The sequence below is a fragment of the Vanellus vanellus genome, assembly GCF_965231255.1.
Source record: "Vanellus vanellus genome assembly, chromosome: 1".
Taxonomy (NCBI): domain Eukaryota; kingdom Metazoa; phylum Chordata; class Aves; order Charadriiformes; family Charadriidae; genus Vanellus; species Vanellus vanellus.
The window spans coordinates 69,137,285-69,156,177 of record NC_138905.1 but is presented as its reverse complement, the minus strand read 5'-3'; the positions used below and the strand labels follow the sequence as shown (position 1 = coordinate 69,156,177).

Sequence of the window (18,893 nt, the reverse complement as noted above, 5' to 3'; positions counted from 1 at the left end):
TGAGGCACAGAGGGCAAGAGAGGAAAGGAGCATTGGAAGGTGGCCGTCCTGCTTCTGCCTGTGAGAGTGCTTGGCTGGGAGCCCTTGCCTGGAAGCCCTGGGAAGCACCAGGCTTTCCCAAGGCGGTGGTGAAGGCAGGGGAGAGATGTTGTGCAAGATGTGGACAACACTGCTTGCCCCAGGGTATGTGGAGGGGTGGTCTGCTGCTGGCTCTTAGCACTGCTTTCACAGGCAGCAGTGCAAAGTTTACAGCATGGGAAGGCAGCACTTCAGCTTTCGGGGATGGTGTGGAGCCCACATTTCTGGGAGGAGTCAGTAAATGGCAATGCCTGATTCTGTTGCCCTCCATCTGTGTGCGACCACAGGCAACTGCTTAGGCTCCTTAAGCTGGCTCTGCAGAGAGCCTACGTAGAATGGAAAAAGAACAGACAGCAAAGAAAGCTGTGTCTTAAAGGTCAGGAAATGTAGGGATAAAGTGAGGATTGCTTACAAATAAAGCTGAGTTAGACCTTGCAAAGGAGATTAAAACAAACAGCAAAAGATTCTTCAGCTATTTGGAAAAAAAAAAAAAAGAATAAGAAGTGAGGCCACTTCTGGGCAGTAACAGTGAAGTCAAGATCAAGGAGACTATAGTCTGAGCCAAAACCAAAGAGGACTCTGTGCCCAAGTTATTGATAAGGACAGCAATATTGTCCTTGGGGAAAGAAACAAGCTGACGACTGGGAATAAGCAGCTCAAGCTGCTTAGTGCACTAACAGTGCTGGGCCTGGGTGCTCTCCAGCCCCGGTAGAACTGGCATGTGGAAACACAGGCTTATAGCAAGGATTTTTTTTTTTTACTCTATCTGCAGTGGTAGGGTTTTCATGCAGGCTGGAAAAGTGAAAATTCAGCAGTTAGGGTTAAGGAAGGGGGAGAAATAAGCTTGCCAGTCTCAGACCTGTAAGTGTGACCTCTGTGATGTTTGTAGCACTTTAGAGGAGACCTTGAAGGAAAGTACAATATTACCAAACAGTTAGGGGAAAAAGGAGACAGACAATGTGAGTTTATCAATGCTAGATCATACCAGACTAACCCAATAGCTTTCTTTCAAATGATTGCGTTCGTGAAAGGGAAAAGAAATTTCAAAGATCTCATCTCTGTATTTCAGTAAAGCACTTGATACAATGCCACATAAGAAACAATTAGTTAAACTGGAGGAGATCAGGAAAGGCAGAGGAGTTGTAAGGGGCAGGTAAGTAGAACTCAGTCTGGGAAGATGGCAGCAGCAAGATCACTTATCAAAGTCTAGCAAAAGGTTATTTGTAGCACTCCCCCGTGGTCAGCCATGGGATTAGTCTTCGCTGACGTTAACCTGAGACCCTGACTCAGAGAGCAATAGGTAGTGAGAAAGTGTCCTGATGATTCAACACTAGAAGGCATTGCTAGTACAGAGAAGGGCCAGGACATAGTAGAGAAAGCCTTATTTGACCTTGGCAGGAGTACCAGAAACAGAATGAATTTCAGTAGTACGACAGACAAGGTCATATGCTTGAGAACTAATATTAGAAATCTTCTGTAAGCTGGGAACTCTGTAAGATCTGGCAGAGAGCACAGCAAGCAGGACTAGAGGCAGCCCTTGTCTTCTGGGAACTGTTGGGCCCATTTTGCCAAGTCTCAGTGAGGATCCTCAGTGTAGGCTGTGTTGCCTCCTGATGCCCACACAAAATTCAGGGAACCTTTGTTGTCTGCCAAGCACTGTCCAGAGATCCTTGTGGAAAGGCAACTGGGTAGACTCCATGGTAAACATATCCTGAGAAAGCTCAGGAGAAAAACGCTGAGAATTTATGTATTAGGTGATGGTAGGATGATGGTGAGTGATAGTGTGATGCAGTTGTGGATGAAACAAATGTTGTCCTAGAATGTACCTGGAGAGGTGTTCCCAGTGGGGACGGGGGTGCATTGGTGCTTGTACCCAAAGCCCTGCAAGACCTGTTACAGTTTTTGCCAAAGGAATACAGGCTGAGACAGGTACAGACAGGATAGAAATATGATGAGAGGAAAGGGAAGCCTGACTTCTTGAGAAGAGCCTGGGAGAACCCAGGTTGTTTAACCCCATGCAACTAAGGCTGAAGTGGATAGGATTGCTGTAATAAATGCATCTTGGAGGAAACATTTAAAGTAAAGCACACGGTTTGTATGAAGACAGTGTAGTATAGCTAGGCCATGAAAATATTTAGGGTGGAAGACTAGAAGAGGGTTTCTAGCTGTTAGGGTAATACAGCTTTAGCCAGAATCTGAGGTAAAAAGACAAATGAGTTTAAGCTGGAGCTTGAAAAGCCTGTAAGAAGGTGGTGGTGCTTTGAATAGAAAGACGGACCAGCTGAAGTCTCTTGTCTCACCATGCCACAGTACAATTACCAGCAAGAAAGAGAGCCGCAGGGCGGTCAGTCGGGGCACTCCTTGTTCACCGCAGCACTCCCTTTGGGTACAAGGCTGGGCCTTTTTACTGCATAATTCACACACTCCATGATTTTAGTCATGACTGAATAAAAATATGTTTGTTAACGCAGCTGAAATCCCCAGCACAGCACCTGGAAGGCCAGCAGTTAGGGCTGACCTAAACCCCTCTCAGCCTTTGACAGCGTGGTGGTTTCTATTGATTGATTTGGGTTTTGCAAAGTAAAGAAGAGTGAGTGGAGAAACCCCTGCTTATGATAACAAGCCTTTAAAAAGCAGATGGGGATGTGGGGGCTGGTGTGTTTTGTGGCAGCTGAGAAGTGACAGTTGAGGAGATCAGAGAAGGGAGAATCTGAAAAGCAGCTGGTCAGAGGCAGTCGCTGAAAAGGGGATGATCAGTCACAAGAGGATGAAAATAAGGGGGAGAGAGAAAGAATAACTGGGGAATCAAGGACATTTATGTCCGGTGGGAGAGATGTGAAAGATAACCATATGAGACCATGAGCGGATCAGAAAGTGGAGACTGCCAGAAGGGGCCTACCAGTTTAAATAAAGGGCTAGCTTTTTCTCTTGCCAAGAATTGCATAAATCCAGAGACTCTTGTTTAAAATCCAGTGAATTTATACTACTATAAAGGTGGCTATGAGTGGGATCAGAACCAGTTTCACATATCCTGGCTCCCTCAAAACGACTTGTTAGGGTTTTGCCCTAGCATTTCCATATGCCTCCATCTTTAAAGCAGGAACAATGCTCACACAGCCTAGCGAGTGTGCTGTGAGAACATTGTTTGGCAAGGGGGAGTAGGGAAAGGTGATATTTACTATTGTATGGCAATAGTCAGGTAGTACACACAATACAGAGCACACACTGTGATGGATGAGGAGCATACTTCTAAAAGGAGGGGAGGAGGAAAAATTGGAAAGAGTGCAACAAAAGGCTACAGTGTTGTTCCAGAGGTGAGGAAATGCTTTACAGCAAAAGACTCAATGAACTCAATCTGCTTATTTTACCAAAAAGAATACTGAGAGATGATTTGATTAAAGTACCTTCGCAGGGAGAGATGCTGGTTACCGAACATTTGGGTTTTTTAATCTAGGGGAGAGAAGCATAACAAAAACCTGTGACAGAAAACAAAACAGATTCAAATGAGATACTAAGCATGAATGCTAACGGTGAGCATGAATAGTTATTGTAGCGAGGTACCAAGGGAAAAGGGGGTTTTTCATCTCTTGAATGTTTTTTAAATCAAAGGTAGATGCCTTTCTGGAAGATTCACCTTAGCTGCATGTAAACTCTCACTGTTGGACTTTGTACAGGATAACTTCTCTATTTTCTGTTTCATAAGTTAAACAGATTGAGCTCTTTAAGCCTTTCACAGCAAGGCATTTTCTGCCACCCTCAAATAATGTTTGTGGTTCTTTTCCGCGCACTTTCTAAGTAGCGTGCGACACGCAGAAGGTCAGACTGGATGATCTAAAGTCCCTTCTGGCCTTTATACTCTCTGAATCTCTGCCTCTGTGAATTCATTAATGTTTGCAAGCTCCCAGAGAGCTGCCAAAGGCAAGCACTATAGAAATGCAAAGCATTGTTGTTACTCTGGATGTTTCCCCTGAGCTTTATGCAGAGCTGGTTGAATATCCCAGTATATCATCGGTGCATATTTCCTCAAATGAAATACCTGCATTTGTCGCTCATTCGGTGCCCTTTACAGGTTGATTTTCTGCAGCTGTTCTAACAAACAAGTTTATTCCCAAGATAGGACACAGAAAAAGCAAATGTGAAGAGCCAAATCTCAACTTGGAGCCCCGAGCAAAGAGCAGCATGTTTTTGTCCTGGCCCAGAAGCTCAATGCAAGGCAGAGTTATTCTTAGCTTCATGCTTGGCTTTCTCCTTGGCTCCAGGTGTCCTGCACACAGCCTCTGCCTGGCTGCAGCACAGTGCCACCGTGGGAAGGAGAGGTCTGGCCCCCGTTGGTTGCTTCTCCCCTACCTTCTAAAGGGAGAAAAGTTATGAGGATGCTGCCTTGTCCCCAGATTTCGTGGGCTGCTACTGCTGTGGGGAGCTCCCCAAAAGACGCAGGAAATCTTTATTTGCTTTCACTCTGTTCTGTAACTGTACTCATCAGGGAATGCTTATTATTTTGTCTGTATTGCACAGTATTCATGGAGGGAAGGCTTTTTGGTCCTCAGAAATCCCATGCTAGGACTTGCCTTATCTAATCAGAGGATAGAAGCTGACCCTCTGACCTGTGCTTCCAATCAGTACTAGCAAACACTGTTCCAGCAAGCACAGCAAGCTGCCAATGAACAAGATAGTGAGGAGGATTTCTATTTTATATATTTTACATCTATTATATATGCATATATGTAATTATGTGTTTATATATATGGAGTTATATGTGTGCATGAGTGGATATGTGTACAGGGCAAATACATTTGCCAAAAGAAAGATAATCAAACTGCCTAAAATCACAGCCTGCTCCCAGATAATTCATGAACCAAAAAAGCCTAGAGTCATTGGATGATTGTGTTGGCTTTGCTTTTTTCTGCTCTACATTTCTGGTATTATATGAACTGCTTAGTAGTATCTGTGTGCACTCCTCTACCTACATGGCAAAATTAGATTAAACTATGTGTCATAGACACCATGCTGTTAAACAATAATGGTGATTCCCTCGCGGCACATACCTTTTCAGCAGAGCAGATGCCTCAGCTGTTATCGGATTAAGAGTATCTGGGTTCTGCTCCCAGTTTCTCTCTGAAGATCAGACTGAGTATAACAGGGTGGCTGAGTATAACAGTGTGAGTATGACGGCACAAGGGTTTGCTTGCGGCAGGGTTTAACATCTTTTGTGGTTCCAGGCGCATCAGGATGAACTTTTTGTCACAGGAAGAGTGTGTGATGAATTGTGTATGCATAGCATTGGAAGTGGAGAAGTGGGGAATATAAACTTCTTAGCTGTGTGTGACAGACCTAGCCAGTGAACAGCTGGTGGAGAGGCTCTTTTAGCTCTAGGGGTGAGAGCTGGTGTACTTGGGGGTGCAATAGGATTAGATAGCAATTTCCATTCATTTCAAAGTAACCTTGCTCAGGAGGGTCAGGAATCTGGAGATGTAGGAACCCATAGCTCAGTATTTGTTATTGTAAGTTTTATTGAACATTATGCTCTAATTAAAAAAAAAAAAAAAAAAAAAGCTTTTGGAATCAAATTTGACCTGAATATAACTCCATTGGCTTCTACGTTCTTACACTAGGGATTAATTTGGCCCTTTCTACTTTTATGTAATGAGCTGATTGCCACAGTATCTTATCCTTGTTACACAATCGCCCTTGTCTGGCTGTGTCCCTGGAGCACTGTGTGTGTGTGTTTCTAGATCTAGGGTCTCACCTTGACTGACTGTGTATTTAGTCCTACAGCCTCACCCGGACTACAGGTACATGCTTGCCTAGGACTTACACTGATATAGTGTATATGTGTATGTCTATGTCTATATCTATGTTCATCCCAAGTTCAAACACTGTACAGATAAGCATACATATATGTGGGAATTCAGGGGCCTTTTCATTTGGCTGGCTGTATCCCTACAGTGTTTGCTTTTGCAGGGGGTAGGGGAGAGGAGGGAAGGTTACTATCAGAGATCTCATTTAAACACGAAAGAGCGTAGGAAAATACATTCTTTATTATTCTTCTGTAACAACAAGCCAGAAATATAATATACCTTTAAAAATTTTCTGTCTCGTGCCAAAGAAACCTCCATTCAATCATTTTAGAAAATCTTGTTGCTCTCCCTCAAACAGTAACAAAAAGTAAAAGAAATTACAAGTGCCATCTGTTCCCTGCAAGGAATGTGCCTGCCTGTGCCACAGGTGGGTGTGCGGGGAAGGGGAGCAGGGGGAGCAGAAGAGGTGTTTCTGGTGGCCCTACCATCCCCTACCATCGCCCTGGCACGTGTCAGACCTGCCTGCCCCAGAAAACCGTTTCCTGAGGGCAGGCACCTGCGTGTGGCATTGGTAGACCTGCCTGCAGCAAAGGGTGCGTTCAGGGGAATTCCCCCCATGCTAGCCATGCCTGCAGGGAGAACAGAAGCCCCTGTCCCCACACACCAGAGGAACCCATTGCCTGGGCACACCGGGAGCACTGGGTCTCGTTCTGTATCCACCATGCCACAGCAGAGCTTCGCTTCTGATCACACTGGATACCATGTTCCCTAGAGTGCCTGTGGACAGTGCAGCAGCTCAGTCACACTGGGGCAGCCTGTTTTCCGGGTGAGCTAGGGAACAGAGTAAGAGCCTGTTTGCAGTCAGTGGTATAAAGAGGGCATTTCCCAGTGAACCCTGTTACTCTGTGCTGCATGAAAGACGACAGACAAGTCCTTGTCCTTCCAAGTACAGTGTTTGCTTTCCAGTGGGACTCCCCATAGCAGCCAGCCTTCATGTTTCTCAGCAGCTCTCTTTTCTCCCCTTTCCTGTCTTCTCCTTTCTTGGGTGCATTTCTAAACATAGCAGTCCCTTGTCTAGGGTTGAGATGAATCCCGACTTTCTGCCTTATAAATGAAAACAAAAAGGAAAGGATGGGCTAGGTCATCATCAGCCCCACAACACAAGGTATAGAAAATGTTATTAGTAACAAAGAAAAATTGGTCAGGGCAGGAGGAGGTCACAACGAAGGTGCAGAGAAAGGAAGATTCCTCCCCCCCAAACCTCTGCATTGTCCCCTGCCTCCCTCCCATTCATTTTACCTCTAGTCTATCCCCTTACAAACAATCTCTCTCACTCTCTTGCTCACTCACACACACGCACACGCACACACACACACATATATAGATCCCATTTGTTTTGTGCAATGTTTCACCATTATTTGATGCAAGTAAAATATAGATCTATAAATATACCGCTCTGACTCAAGTCCCATTTCAAGTATGATTGTGGAGTCCGGTATGGTAAAGGGAGAAGGTCCCCTGAGAGGGAGGTTGGGGAGAGGTTTGGATCCAGCAGGCAGAGTCTAATCCTGGCTTGCTGGGAATGTGGAGCAGCAGTAACACGCATACAGAGTCTGCAGTGCACCAGTTCTGCCCTTCAGAGTGGGCTACGGTTGCAGCAGATGGGATGGTTGGTGTGGCTATACAGTGCACGGGGGAAGAGTCCTTCCTCCTCACGTCTTGCCAACCCCCCTTGTCCTATTCCTCCTCCTCTTCCCCACAAGCAGTGTGCTGGGAGTGTGGGTACAATGTGTGTGCACACTTGTGGGTGGACAGCTTCTCCCAGTCCTCCTTCCAGGGCAGCCTGGTCTTCTGCTTCCTGAAGAACATCCTCCTCTGTCCCATGCATCCCTGTGTCAAAGGGAAGTCATGCCAGAACAGTCTAGAGAATCCTGTGTCTGCCTCTGGTGGCCCAGGGTAGGCCGGGAGGGATTTTGCCACTCCAGGCTTTGATTAGAGACTTGGCATTGGCTGCCCATGGGACAGTACAGACACCTGTCTGGGACCAGAAGGGGGTGAGGAGCCAGCGTGCATCATTTCCACAGGGATCCAGCAGCAATGAGCAGGAGGGCTATGAGACGTCTGAAGGCATCGGGATCCAGCTGGAGCAGGGGGAAGAGGTGATGTGCCCTGGCAGGGTCCACCTGCAGTGCGTGCTGGGCTCTGGACACAGGTTGCTAGCAAAACACCCTGCAAAGCTGGGCTGGCTGCCAGCTTGTTTCCTGATGGCAGGGATCACACCATCCACAGGCACTGCGGATGCACGACCTCCCGTGTCATCTTCCTCGCCCAGGAATACCCACTGTGACGGGTTAGAGCAAGTTACCATGGCAATGTGCGCTCTTCCCCGGAGACAGCATTTTATCCCACTTCCAGTGATACAAAATGAGTCCTTATGTTGAGTTACTTTTTTTTTTTTTCCCTCTCACTTTTTTTTTTTCTTCTGTCAGGTGGGAAAGAGCTAAGACTAATAGGAGGCACTGCAGTCTCAGGGCTTTAAAATCTGGTCAGGGGAAGTCACTCTACGTGACAGTGGCAGTGTGCGCAATTTTGTGTGGGCACACTCATGTGCAGCTGTGGATGGTAGTGAACGCAGCAGTGACGGTGAGGGGACCGTGGGCTGTGCTGCCTACTGTGCTGGACCCTTCCTGGGCTCTCCCACCTGTGCCATGCTGTGGTCTAGGTTTCAGCCTTCACCTCAAGACCTTCCAGAATTGTCCCCCCTCTCTTCAGTCAGCCCAGCTGCATAACCCTACCCCATACACTGTGCTTGCCCCTCTGCCAGCCACACTAGCTCTTGGGTTGTGTGTTGTCTTCTCCTGCAACCTTCCCCTAGGCTCACACTACTCCTCAACATGGCTTACACTGCTGAGGCTGGTAAGCCACCTCCTCCTCTAGTCTTTCCTGATGACCCACTTCTACTTTGCCAATCAAAAATTTCCAAATGGAGGCTTCACATCCTCACGCTCTCCGTTTATCATAGGAAACAGAAAATAGAAAACAGGAACACACCTTATTTTTTTCATGCTCTGTATTCATTCCCACAGACTCGTGCTGTAACCTTAATAACTTTGCCTCTCTCTGTCCTCTCTGCCCATTTCCACTGGCTCTGCACTATGGCTGAGATGTTTTTGTTAGCTCCTCAGTGGCAGGGTGCATGTATTTTGTCTGAACCAGAAGGTGCTTTGCACTATTATGATGAGAGTAAGGTAAAGTGGCTGAAGGTATTCATGGCTGCACGCAGAGGGGAGATCAGCATGTGCACACGTGTCTCTGCATGTGCAGGTGGGGTGCCTGGATGTCTGGAGTTGGGGCTGACTGCGTGTGTGTGTTGGGATCAAAATGCATCAGTAAGTGTGTGTGTGTGTGTGTGTGCGTATAGGTGGACGGCTCTATATCTGTACACCTATAACGAATGAGGTGTGTGTGTCAGCTCACAGATTTTGACCTGGCCAGGAGCAAAAAGAGGGATGCTATGCTCCCTAGCAGTGTGTTAGAGTGATACAGGTATCTTTCCACCTTTAAAAGTGAGAAGGGAAATCTTCCTCTGACTGTTGTCATCCCCTAGGGACTTTCCCTCCCTTCTGATGTGCTCTCAGCAGCACTGACCTGTAGGGTGGGCAGCAACTTACTGTCACACAACAGCAGTGACCCTAACAGTGAGGCATGGACATTTCTGGTGTCCTGCTCCTCACACAGGCTTTCACAGAGCTGCTCTCTCTGTTCGCAGAGAGCTCTTGACAGGATACAGGACGACTCAGGACTGAAGCTGAGAGGATGACACAGGTTCCCAGAAGGTGCCAGCTGCCTCCACAGCAGGCATGCAAGGGAAGCTCTGTGCAAGGGCATGAGGCACAGCAAGCACTCGAGGTCTGACTCTACTTTATTTGTCTGGGAGGGCCCAAGGGTGAAAGGGCACAAAATGGCCTGGGGCAGAGGAACAGAAGTTGAGCCAGGTGCCCTGACCTCCCAAAAGCATGTTGCACTACTTGGGTGAGTGGAGCAATAGCACAGTCTGTCTGTCTGTCTGGGAAGATGTATTTTGGGAGGACCCCATGCTTGACTGCTCTCAGGTACCTTTGTTCATTGCTGTCCCTTCCTTCCTAGAAGAGTTTCATGCCACAGAAGAGATCTGTTTTTGCTCTTCATGTTCACCTTCTGTGTCACCCATGAGTGGCTGCCTCTTCTTCAGCTCCCGGTGGTACTTGGCCATGAGGGAGGCATAGATGCAACCATAAGCAGCTGCCACCACCATCATGATGCAAACAATGCCGCAAACCACCCCTGCGATGATCACAGTGCCAATAGCCCGGCGCACGCTCACAGGCCTGTATCGCTGTTTCTGAGGGCATCCCACACTGGGCTCCACTTCTGTTTCTGGGCCCAATTTAGATTTGGAAGGAGTTGGGCTTCCTTTAGTGCAGGGTGGGCCAGTATTGTCCAGCACCGTAGAGCTGTTCTCATCATCCAGCTGGGAGCAGTAGTTAAACATCTCCATGGGCACCATTCGCATATCCTTCCCTTTCAGCTCCTTGGGCAGGGTACATGCCAGCTGGTCAATTTTCCCACCTGTCCCAATAGAGATAATAGGAGTGAACCACAGCTTCATCCTGATACAATGACAGCAGAGCTAGATCCTCAGGTGGGATAAGTTCCTATGACTCCATTCACACCTGACAAGGATTTGCCCTGCAGAAGTCAGACATAGCAGCATTATGATTATCAAGTGGGGAACTGCTTTATCATAGTAATGGGGCTATAAAATCCAGTCCCTCATGCGTGAATTCATTGCTGAGTAGAGAGAGTATTCAGAGAGCTTCTCCCATCCCCAAAAGGCAGCCATGATCTAGTGCAGGATGTTTCTAGAGTTCAAGGGTGACACTGAAGTCAGGAGGTGCTGCAGACCCCCACATCCTGAGACATCCACAGTGCATGTCAAAGATGGAGGGAGGGAGTGCATCTCCACGCACTGGGCAGAAGGAGCACACGTAATATCCTTTAAAACTATTGTTTTGCCTATCTTGGAGACATTTTGCATGCTTTAGCCCTCCTCAGCTGGAACGGTGTCAACCATGGCAGCTGGCTGGGATGCTTCTGCCTAGGTTGGATTTGACAGTAGAGCTCATTGTGCATATCTGCATAGACGTCTTTCAGGCCAAGACATGAAAGACTTCTGAAACCGTTTATTAAGTCAGCCGCATACTGTTTAGTGAGTTATGTAAGTGTCAGTAGAACCATTTTAGAAAAGGAGAAATTAAAGCGAAAAGATAGGACCAGGCTGTATCTTCTCAAAATAACAACAGACACACAGACCCATCTTCTAACAACTAATCCATCCTCCCTCTGTGAAAATAGTGACAGATGTTGAAACAAATGCTTGAGCGAGTTTGGGCAATTTCTTTGGAAGGGAAAAAAAAAAGGAAAATTAACTCCATGTGCTTTCCATTGACTCTGTGATATGAGAGTCAAGAAAGAAAACAAACAAAAAGAAAAAAAAAAAAGAGGAAAGTGGCGCTTGTATGCTTGTTTGATTCTGCTCACACAAATGCATATTGCAGAATGCAGTGTAGCCATAGGCGTAGATAATCTCTTTGCAGCATGGCTGGGATCAGCGGGGATGTGACAGCTGACTGTTGCTATCCGCATGATTTGAGACCCTTTCCTACTCATTGGCTTCAGTGAGAGAAGGTTAGGCCTTAAATTGTCATTCCTGTGAAATGTGCCATCTTTCTTTGAGTCGCAGCTCCTGAAAGCATGTCATCCCATCGGCATGCATGCTAAGTGATACGTACCTTTCCAGCCTTCCATATGTCAAGGAAAAGCTGGAAATACAAACTTGTCAAAACTGCCTGTTTTGAAATGACGATTTTGGAGCTAGCCTGACTTGAGGCTTGTTAATTTGAGCTTTAGTTCGGGTTTGCCAATATTAATTGCAGTATTTTCCTAAGTGTCGGTGTTTCCTATAGTTCTTTTGTTGAAAGCAAACCTGATACTTTACAGCCAAATCTGGCTTTTACTTCTCCTGGTTTAAGGAAGAGAATGGGACAGTTCTTTTCAAGTGTGAAAAGCATTTCTTCTCTTTAGGCAGAAAGAGTGAGGGGAACTCATAGTCCTAAAATTTTGATGACGTTTGAGGAAAGTTCTTTCCTCGCCGCTCCCCCCCCCCCAAAAAAAAAAAAAAGTAATCTTTCAGATTAGAAACAAAACGAGGAAACAGGAGATCTGGGCTGGCCGAGGACGACTCAGCCTGGCGGTGTTGCTATACAAAGGTGTGGTGGCACTAAACTGTTTTTTAGCGTAGCCCTAATGTAGCACGGCCCTCATGCTCCTTGGCTAAGATCTGGTAATCAGGTCAGCCTGACCTGCCAGATATATCTGCCCATATTTCTTCCCTGCTTGCCTTTCTCTGCTTTTCCATGGAAAACCAGCACATCCATGCTTGGCTCCCGCTGCGTGAGCACCTACCTCTGTAGGAGAACCACTCCATCCAGTGCTTGAAGTCTCGGAGGTTGCAGTCACATTCCCAGGGGTTATCCCCAACTTGGAGTTGCTGCAGGCTGGTTAGTGGTTCGAAGGTCACCCTGTCCAGGCTCTGCAGGCGATTGGACCTGAGAGAGAGGGAGCGGAGAGCAGGCAGGTCATCAAAGATGCCCGACGGTATCTGGGCCAGGCCGTTGATGGAGAGGTCCAGCTGGCGCAGCAGGGCCGTGTGTTGTAGGAGGTCCTTGTCCAAGGCCCGGATACTGTTGTTCCTCAGCTGGAGCTCTGTGAGGTTCCCCAGGTCGCTGAAGATGTTCTGAGGGAGCTGGTCCAAGAAGTTGTTGGATAGATCCAGCCTCTGTAGGGCAGAGAGGTTGGAAAACACTGCTCCTGGCAGGATGCTGAGTTTGTTGTTGAGAAAGAGGAAGGTCCTGGTGTTTGTGGGGATGTCTGAGGGGATGGAAGAGAGGCCCAAGCCGCTACAGTCCACTTCCAGGTTGCCACTATTACACTTGCAGGAGGAAGGACAAGCAAAGAAGGACTCGGCAGCACATAGCGACAGCCAACAGCCAAGCACTGGTAGGTGAAAAGCAAGGGAGAGAGAATGCATTTATTAGAGCAGTGCTTTCCCATCCTCACCCATCACCACCTCGAATGCAGCTATGGCTACAATATGACCTTCACAGCAGGACTCTTCACTGCAATGCCCTGAAGTGTAATGAGCTTTTTCACAGCTATGTCCCTTTACTGCTGGCCTGCACCCTGGCAGCATGAATTTCCTCTTGGTCTTTTTTTATGAGCAAGCAAATGAATGTCCTTCCAGTTTCACAAGGAAGTAAGAACAGTGCATCCCAAAGGACTTTGCTGCCAGATACTAGAGCATTGGAACCTGTCAGATGAGAATGGAGAAGCAAGCGGTGGGAGGTGTCACCTCTGATAAAGGACAGCTCTTTCTAAACAGTCAGGGTTGAGAGAAGAGGGACTGGTGTATATAAAAGAAGCTCTATTATTTTTTTTTCCAGAAATAGACCTGTTAATGAAAAGCTTTTAAGGAAAATGTAAACAAAATAACCCACATCTCAGTTGTACTCCTGCAGTTTGAATCCTAATCTTTGTGACAGATCAGACTCTAGGTGTAAGTTAGCCTCTAAATCAGGGTATCATTTGCTTTCCATGTCCACAGTGTGTTGTGTGGGCCTTGTGACAAAAGACTTTTTAATGAATTAGATTACATTACAAAAGGATGACCAAGAAAGCAGTTAAAAATTAACAAGGAGACCCTAACCCACTAGACACCTGGTACTTACCATTGCCCTCAAAATAGTTTCTTAATCCCACAGCAATAGCCCCACAAGAATCACCTCTGACCAAAATTGCCCATAGCAACGTAGATGAGGAAAAAAATTGCAGGTGAATTGCACTTGAAGAAAGGGGTGTTAGGAAAACAGTTAGCAAACACCCCCTTTCTCCTGCAGCATCTCAAAGGTAAGGCCAGACAATCCACAAAACAGCATTTTTTAGAGCTGTTGTGGATCACTATTCCAGACATGAGTCCAGATACTATGAGTGGTGTCAGGGCACTAGTTACCAACGCTCCCTGGGAGCCGGTGGCTTTTAAAACTCTCAGGAAAGCAAGCTTTGTGCCTCCTGTCATTAGAGGAGTGGGAGTTGTTTAAGCAGACTATGTAAAACATTTGCATCCTTCATCTTCATTCCTTTTGTGGAAATGAGATTAGTTTCTTCAATGTGGGAAGCAAATTCAGCTCCCTCGCTATTTTTTAAGGTGACAAGTTTGAGCATTTGACTAAAACTGAAGCAGGTTTGTCTGTACATCGTTCCGTGTCCTCTCCATTTTTCACTTTTCTTCAGATAAGGCAGTCACTTGGGGTTGGTAGAATCTTTTTAGGGGTGAATGGTAGCTAAAATGGATGCATTTATTGTCTTGCTACTCTTTCCTGGACTGGAAACCAGATTCTTCTGTCCTGCTTTTTTCCAAAGAACCAACAAGCAGGTGTTTTGTTTCTTAACCTCAAAGGAATTGTGAAAGGACTGCCATAGGACAGGGAGCTGGTGGATACCCATGCTCTGGAGAAGCTCTGCCTGGAACACCTCTGCAGCTAGCCATGCTCTTCCTCTCTTCCCTTGTGCCACTCTCCCTAGAGTTTAGTCTGACCCGTAGCCCATTTTTTTTTATATCCACTTTCTGGCAGTGATGCTGCCTTCATACTCAAACCCTGTTATCCTGCATGGGACCTTTTTGGCTTTCTGGCAATCCTTGTGAGAGTTGGCAGATTTGTGGACTGGTAGCCTAAGGAGACCTACACAGTTTGAATCCTAAGCTATATGACTTTATTAAGGACCAAGGGCTAAGTGTTCAGAGAGATTGTCTTAGCTCTTTTTTATTTCATCCATCTTTCAAAATTCCGTCAAGATTTTTTTTCTGTGCTACAGTTGAGATCTCAGGTGAACATCAGCTGAGGCTATAACAATCTGTGTGCTCTTTTAATGATAATTATGGATCCTTACGGTGAAATACAAGAGAGATCTTTATTCTGAGCACCTCTGTGCTTTCTCGTCATGCAAAGGTTGGGATCAACAGCAAAGATTGCCATGAAAGCAGATCATAGCCTCTGGACTGGCGCAGTACAGGCACTGTCTGGCTGGCTGATATTTAATTCCCTTCAGAATACATCGTGCTCTTGTTGTAGGGAGCGAATTAAAAGAATGGGAGCTGGAGTGGGGAAGGGAGAGAGCCATGAGTCACTCAAGTGACCCCGTCTTTTCCTAGATGCTTAACAAAAGTACAGTATTAATAATAGATTGGCAGCTGTGATGATGAGATAACACTTAGCTTCTTTGTACACTGAGAAAGGCAAGAGCAGACTGTGTGTAATGCTATACAGGTGGCATTCTGTTCAGGGCTTATCTCTCAAAATACCTACCCACCACCGAACCCGACTGGCTATCCGTGAGGTTCCACCAGTATGTATGCTGACAGTGGCTGGTAGGAACAAAGTCTCGGGCAGTTGGCTGTGGTTATGTTCAGGAACTGGATTCATGCCAAGTTTCTGCAGCCATGTAAGATGTGCCAAAAATGTCTTTTTGTTACCCATATATTGCTTTGTGCTCTTGGAAATATTTTACTAAAATCATAGAGAGGAGAAGGTCTGATTTCATTGTCAGTCCCTGCAAGAGATACATCCATTAGGATGTGAGCTGAGACCAATGAATTCATTGCACTGGTTAGGATGCAGCTTTACAGGAAAGAGAGTCAGGGAAGCAACAGGCAGAACTTGAAGCTGTCTTCCAGCCCTACAGAAGGATGAGTAGTATGTGTTTTCGTGTTAGGGGAAGATGAAGTTACTTTGTGGGGTGTTTGGTGACTCTAGTAGGTGGCAGAAAGCTGATCCAGGAAGATCAGATTAAGTCAAGACTCAGTAGCATTCATTATAAATAATTTATACGGCAGTCTAGTCTGTGAGTATGGATTACAAAGATGCCTGTTTTCTGGAGAAGCAAATAATTCCCTCAGCTTCTTACAGTGGTACACCCAAATTTGATCAGGAGGGCAGGAAACCACAGACCTGCTCAGCTGCCTGGGCATGCAGTGGTGATGGACACACTCCAGGTGCTCCCTTTCCTCTGCTGCAGTCCCTCAATGCTTCTCTGAAGTGCAGGTACATTCCCCAATGTGGGGCTTCCACATCGCCCCAGCAGTCTCTGCTCTGCACTCAGGGATACTGTAGCAAATGCCCTAGTCCACTGGGAAGACGCACAGGCTGAACTTTTACAATTTAATTTAAAATAGATCTTCTTTATTTACTCCTTGATTTTCACTACACGTGGCAGTTCCCGGTAGGAGAATTTTGTATTCACATCCTGTATTCCCTTCTGAAATCTGTCATGACTTTTGCCATGAAGAGCTGGGAGCCTTGCTCAGCAGCCTACTTATAAACCCCTACCACAGAGAGGAGTCTGCAGCTTACAGGATGCTGATCTGAGAAATACTCAGGGTGGATCTTTGTGTGGTGGTATTTGTCTTGCTGTTTCTCACCTGCCAGGCCCACTGGAATTCAGAAGCAATCATCACTCACTGTCCCACTTTAAGCCCATCTTCAGCTTTCAAGTCTCTCTCTCCCTCCCAGCTAGCCTGGCCTCTAAAGGAATCAGGAATTAGTTCAAACATCTCCATTCTTAGCTGTCCCTCTCCCCTGTTCTTAACCCTGATGTGACCTATTTTCTTTCCACTCCCTTGACAAACAGGATCATCATACTTAGTACCTGAGTAGGCATTACTTACGACAAGCCTCTTGCCACCTCATGAGGAACCTGCTCCTCCACCGGTGGCCAGCAGTTGTAGGCAGCATTGTTGTCTTCTCCAGCGTGTCTTCACATCCACCAGCCAGCCTGGCACTCGGCCCCAGAGGGATGAGGAATGACCTTGTAGCCTGTCTGCCAGGTCCTGGAGGGGGAGAGCAGAGCAGAGGAGGTGGGATTCGGTTCCCTGGACACAGGACATGAGGGTGGGCTTAGTGTTGTCCTTTCCCCTCCCCAACTAGAGTTTTGCCTTTGAGACATCAGCTCCATTTTGGAGGAGAGATGGAGGATGTTTCAGGAGGCGCAGCATGATGAAAGCACAAAGTTAATTCACTTTGAACCTCACGGTGCAGAAATAAGGCGCGATTCACCTAAGTACCGAAGAAACAAGGCTGTGCTTGAATAGCCTGCTACAGTAGCTACATTAGCTTCATGCTCAAGGTTAACCTGATGAATTGCTGAGGTGACCCTGCCAGGGCAGCAGACTCCAGCTCATTCCCTCTCACTGCCACACAGGCTCCTACCACCTGTGCATCCTTTCCCTGCCAAGCCGCTTCTCACCCCGCTCCCCGTATTCCCCACCAGTGCTTCCTTTCTGTTGTAAGGTAAAATGGATGTGGTGGCTAGAGCAGGGCTGAGCAGAGCACAGCTCCAGCTTAGGGATTTCACACTGCAGCAACTGCAGGAGCTGAAGAGCGAGTGAGCCTTGGAGGGGAAGGGAGGACCTGGGGCGGGGGAGACTGAGTGGGAGTGTTGTAAAGAGAGGAATTACATCTTAATTAGAAGAAGGAAAAATGCTCAGTCTAATTAGAAACCCAAAGACCATAAACTCTCCCCTGACAATAAGTGACTGACAACAGGTTCCTCCTTCCCTCCCGCTTCCCTTTTGGATACAGGCAAGCAGGAAAAGGGGAAGCACCATGCACCCTCCTGTTCCCCTGCTTGCTCTCTGACGTGCCACCCACAGTCACAGCAGCAGTTAGATGGACACTTTTCAACCAGGGTACAGAAATAAACCCTCCTCCATCCCCTCTGAGGGGCTCTGACAACATCCACAGACGTTATTTTAGCTGGGTGCTGCACTCCCACTGGAACACTCTCCCCACACACGTGCCAGCTGCTCCCCATCCCCCGGGCTCCCAGGACTGATTTATTTTATATGGGAATGTAAACCACCAGGAAATATTTAAATTAGCATCTTGATGAAAAAGATGAGCAGGTTCAGTGCCTGGACTAGTACATTTTGCAAGGCTATTTAGATCATTTACCCAAATGCTGATGCACCAAATAGATGAATACCTCTTACGGCACCAAAATCAATCCACCCTCCACCCGCTGCAGCCTCCCACTCCCCAAACCAAGCTGGAGCCCTTGCCCTGCAGTCCCTGCTGAAGGAGAAGCTGCAACAAATAGCTGTCCCCATTCAGTGCTTGTGCTCACCCTGGCTCGGAAGGAGACTTTCAGCCTCCCCCATATCAATGTCTCTGTCCTGAAGATGCCAATGCCACCCCTGAAGTCTCCTGTCCCCAGCTGTCTGTATCGACAAGGAGGATGAAAAGCCCCAAGCACTTACCTGGAGGGGCTCTGCCCGCAGCCACTTCCACCCGATTCCCCGGCCACTGCCCAATTACAGCCTCTTCCTTCCCTCTCCCTCTGACTTTCACTCCCCGGCAGCAGGCTTTCCGTGTGCTCTATTTAACTCCCTACAGCACAGGAATAAACGGCAGAGTTAAGCTGACAGCCACAGAGCCTTATCTGCCTGCTGGATAGCAGGAGTCGATCAGCTCCAAATCCCGTTGCTGAATGATTGTGTCCTTGCTCTCAGCATCAGGGGCTGCCTGCCATGCTCTGTCTTCCCCTCTTCCCCACCTTCACTCCATCTAACTTTGTCAGGGTTATAGATAGCTCTGTTCCTTGCGCTCTTGCCTTTTGGCTCTGTTTTGTAACACCCCATCTGTATCAGCTGGCTTGGCTCCAATCAGTGGGGCTAAGCTTTAAAAAAAAAAAAAAAAGCTTCTTTGGGTGCCTTGTGACACAGCTTCCGTCTGTGGTCTCCCCCCAGCCCAGGTCCCCGCTCAGGCCATGGGCTGGTGTCCCCCCCATTCCTCTTGCTGCTCTCTGCAGTTCAGCCACAACATCCCCAGGCGACAGTGCGGGGCGGGAGCAGAACCAGCACACCCA

At 47.2% G+C, this 18,893-nt stretch overlaps 2 protein-coding genes across 2 annotated transcripts in view; one reads left to right on the top strand and one right to left on the bottom strand.

The window, feature by feature from the left end:
- Window positions 1-18,893, top strand: part of CACNA2D4 (calcium voltage-gated channel auxiliary subunit alpha2delta 4) — a gene marked incomplete at its 5' end in the record, with an annotated part of 132,115 nt that overhangs the window by 71,040 nt on the left and 42,182 nt on the right. The gene's annotated exons all lie outside the window — the stretch shown is intronic.
- On the bottom strand, window positions 10,030-18,310 carry LRTM2 (leucine rich repeats and transmembrane domains 2; the record flags this gene model as incomplete). The annotated part of the gene is made up of 4 exons (XM_082488437.1): window positions 18,286-18,310; window positions 16,696-16,857; window positions 12,381-12,971; window positions 10,030-10,484 (listed from the first exon to the last, which is right to left on the bottom strand). The coding sequence occupies exons 2-4, from the start codon at window positions 16,760-16,762 to the stop codon at window positions 10,030-10,032; spliced, it is 1,113 nt and encodes a 370-aa protein (XP_082344563.1). The 5' UTR covers window positions 16,763-16,857; window positions 18,286-18,310.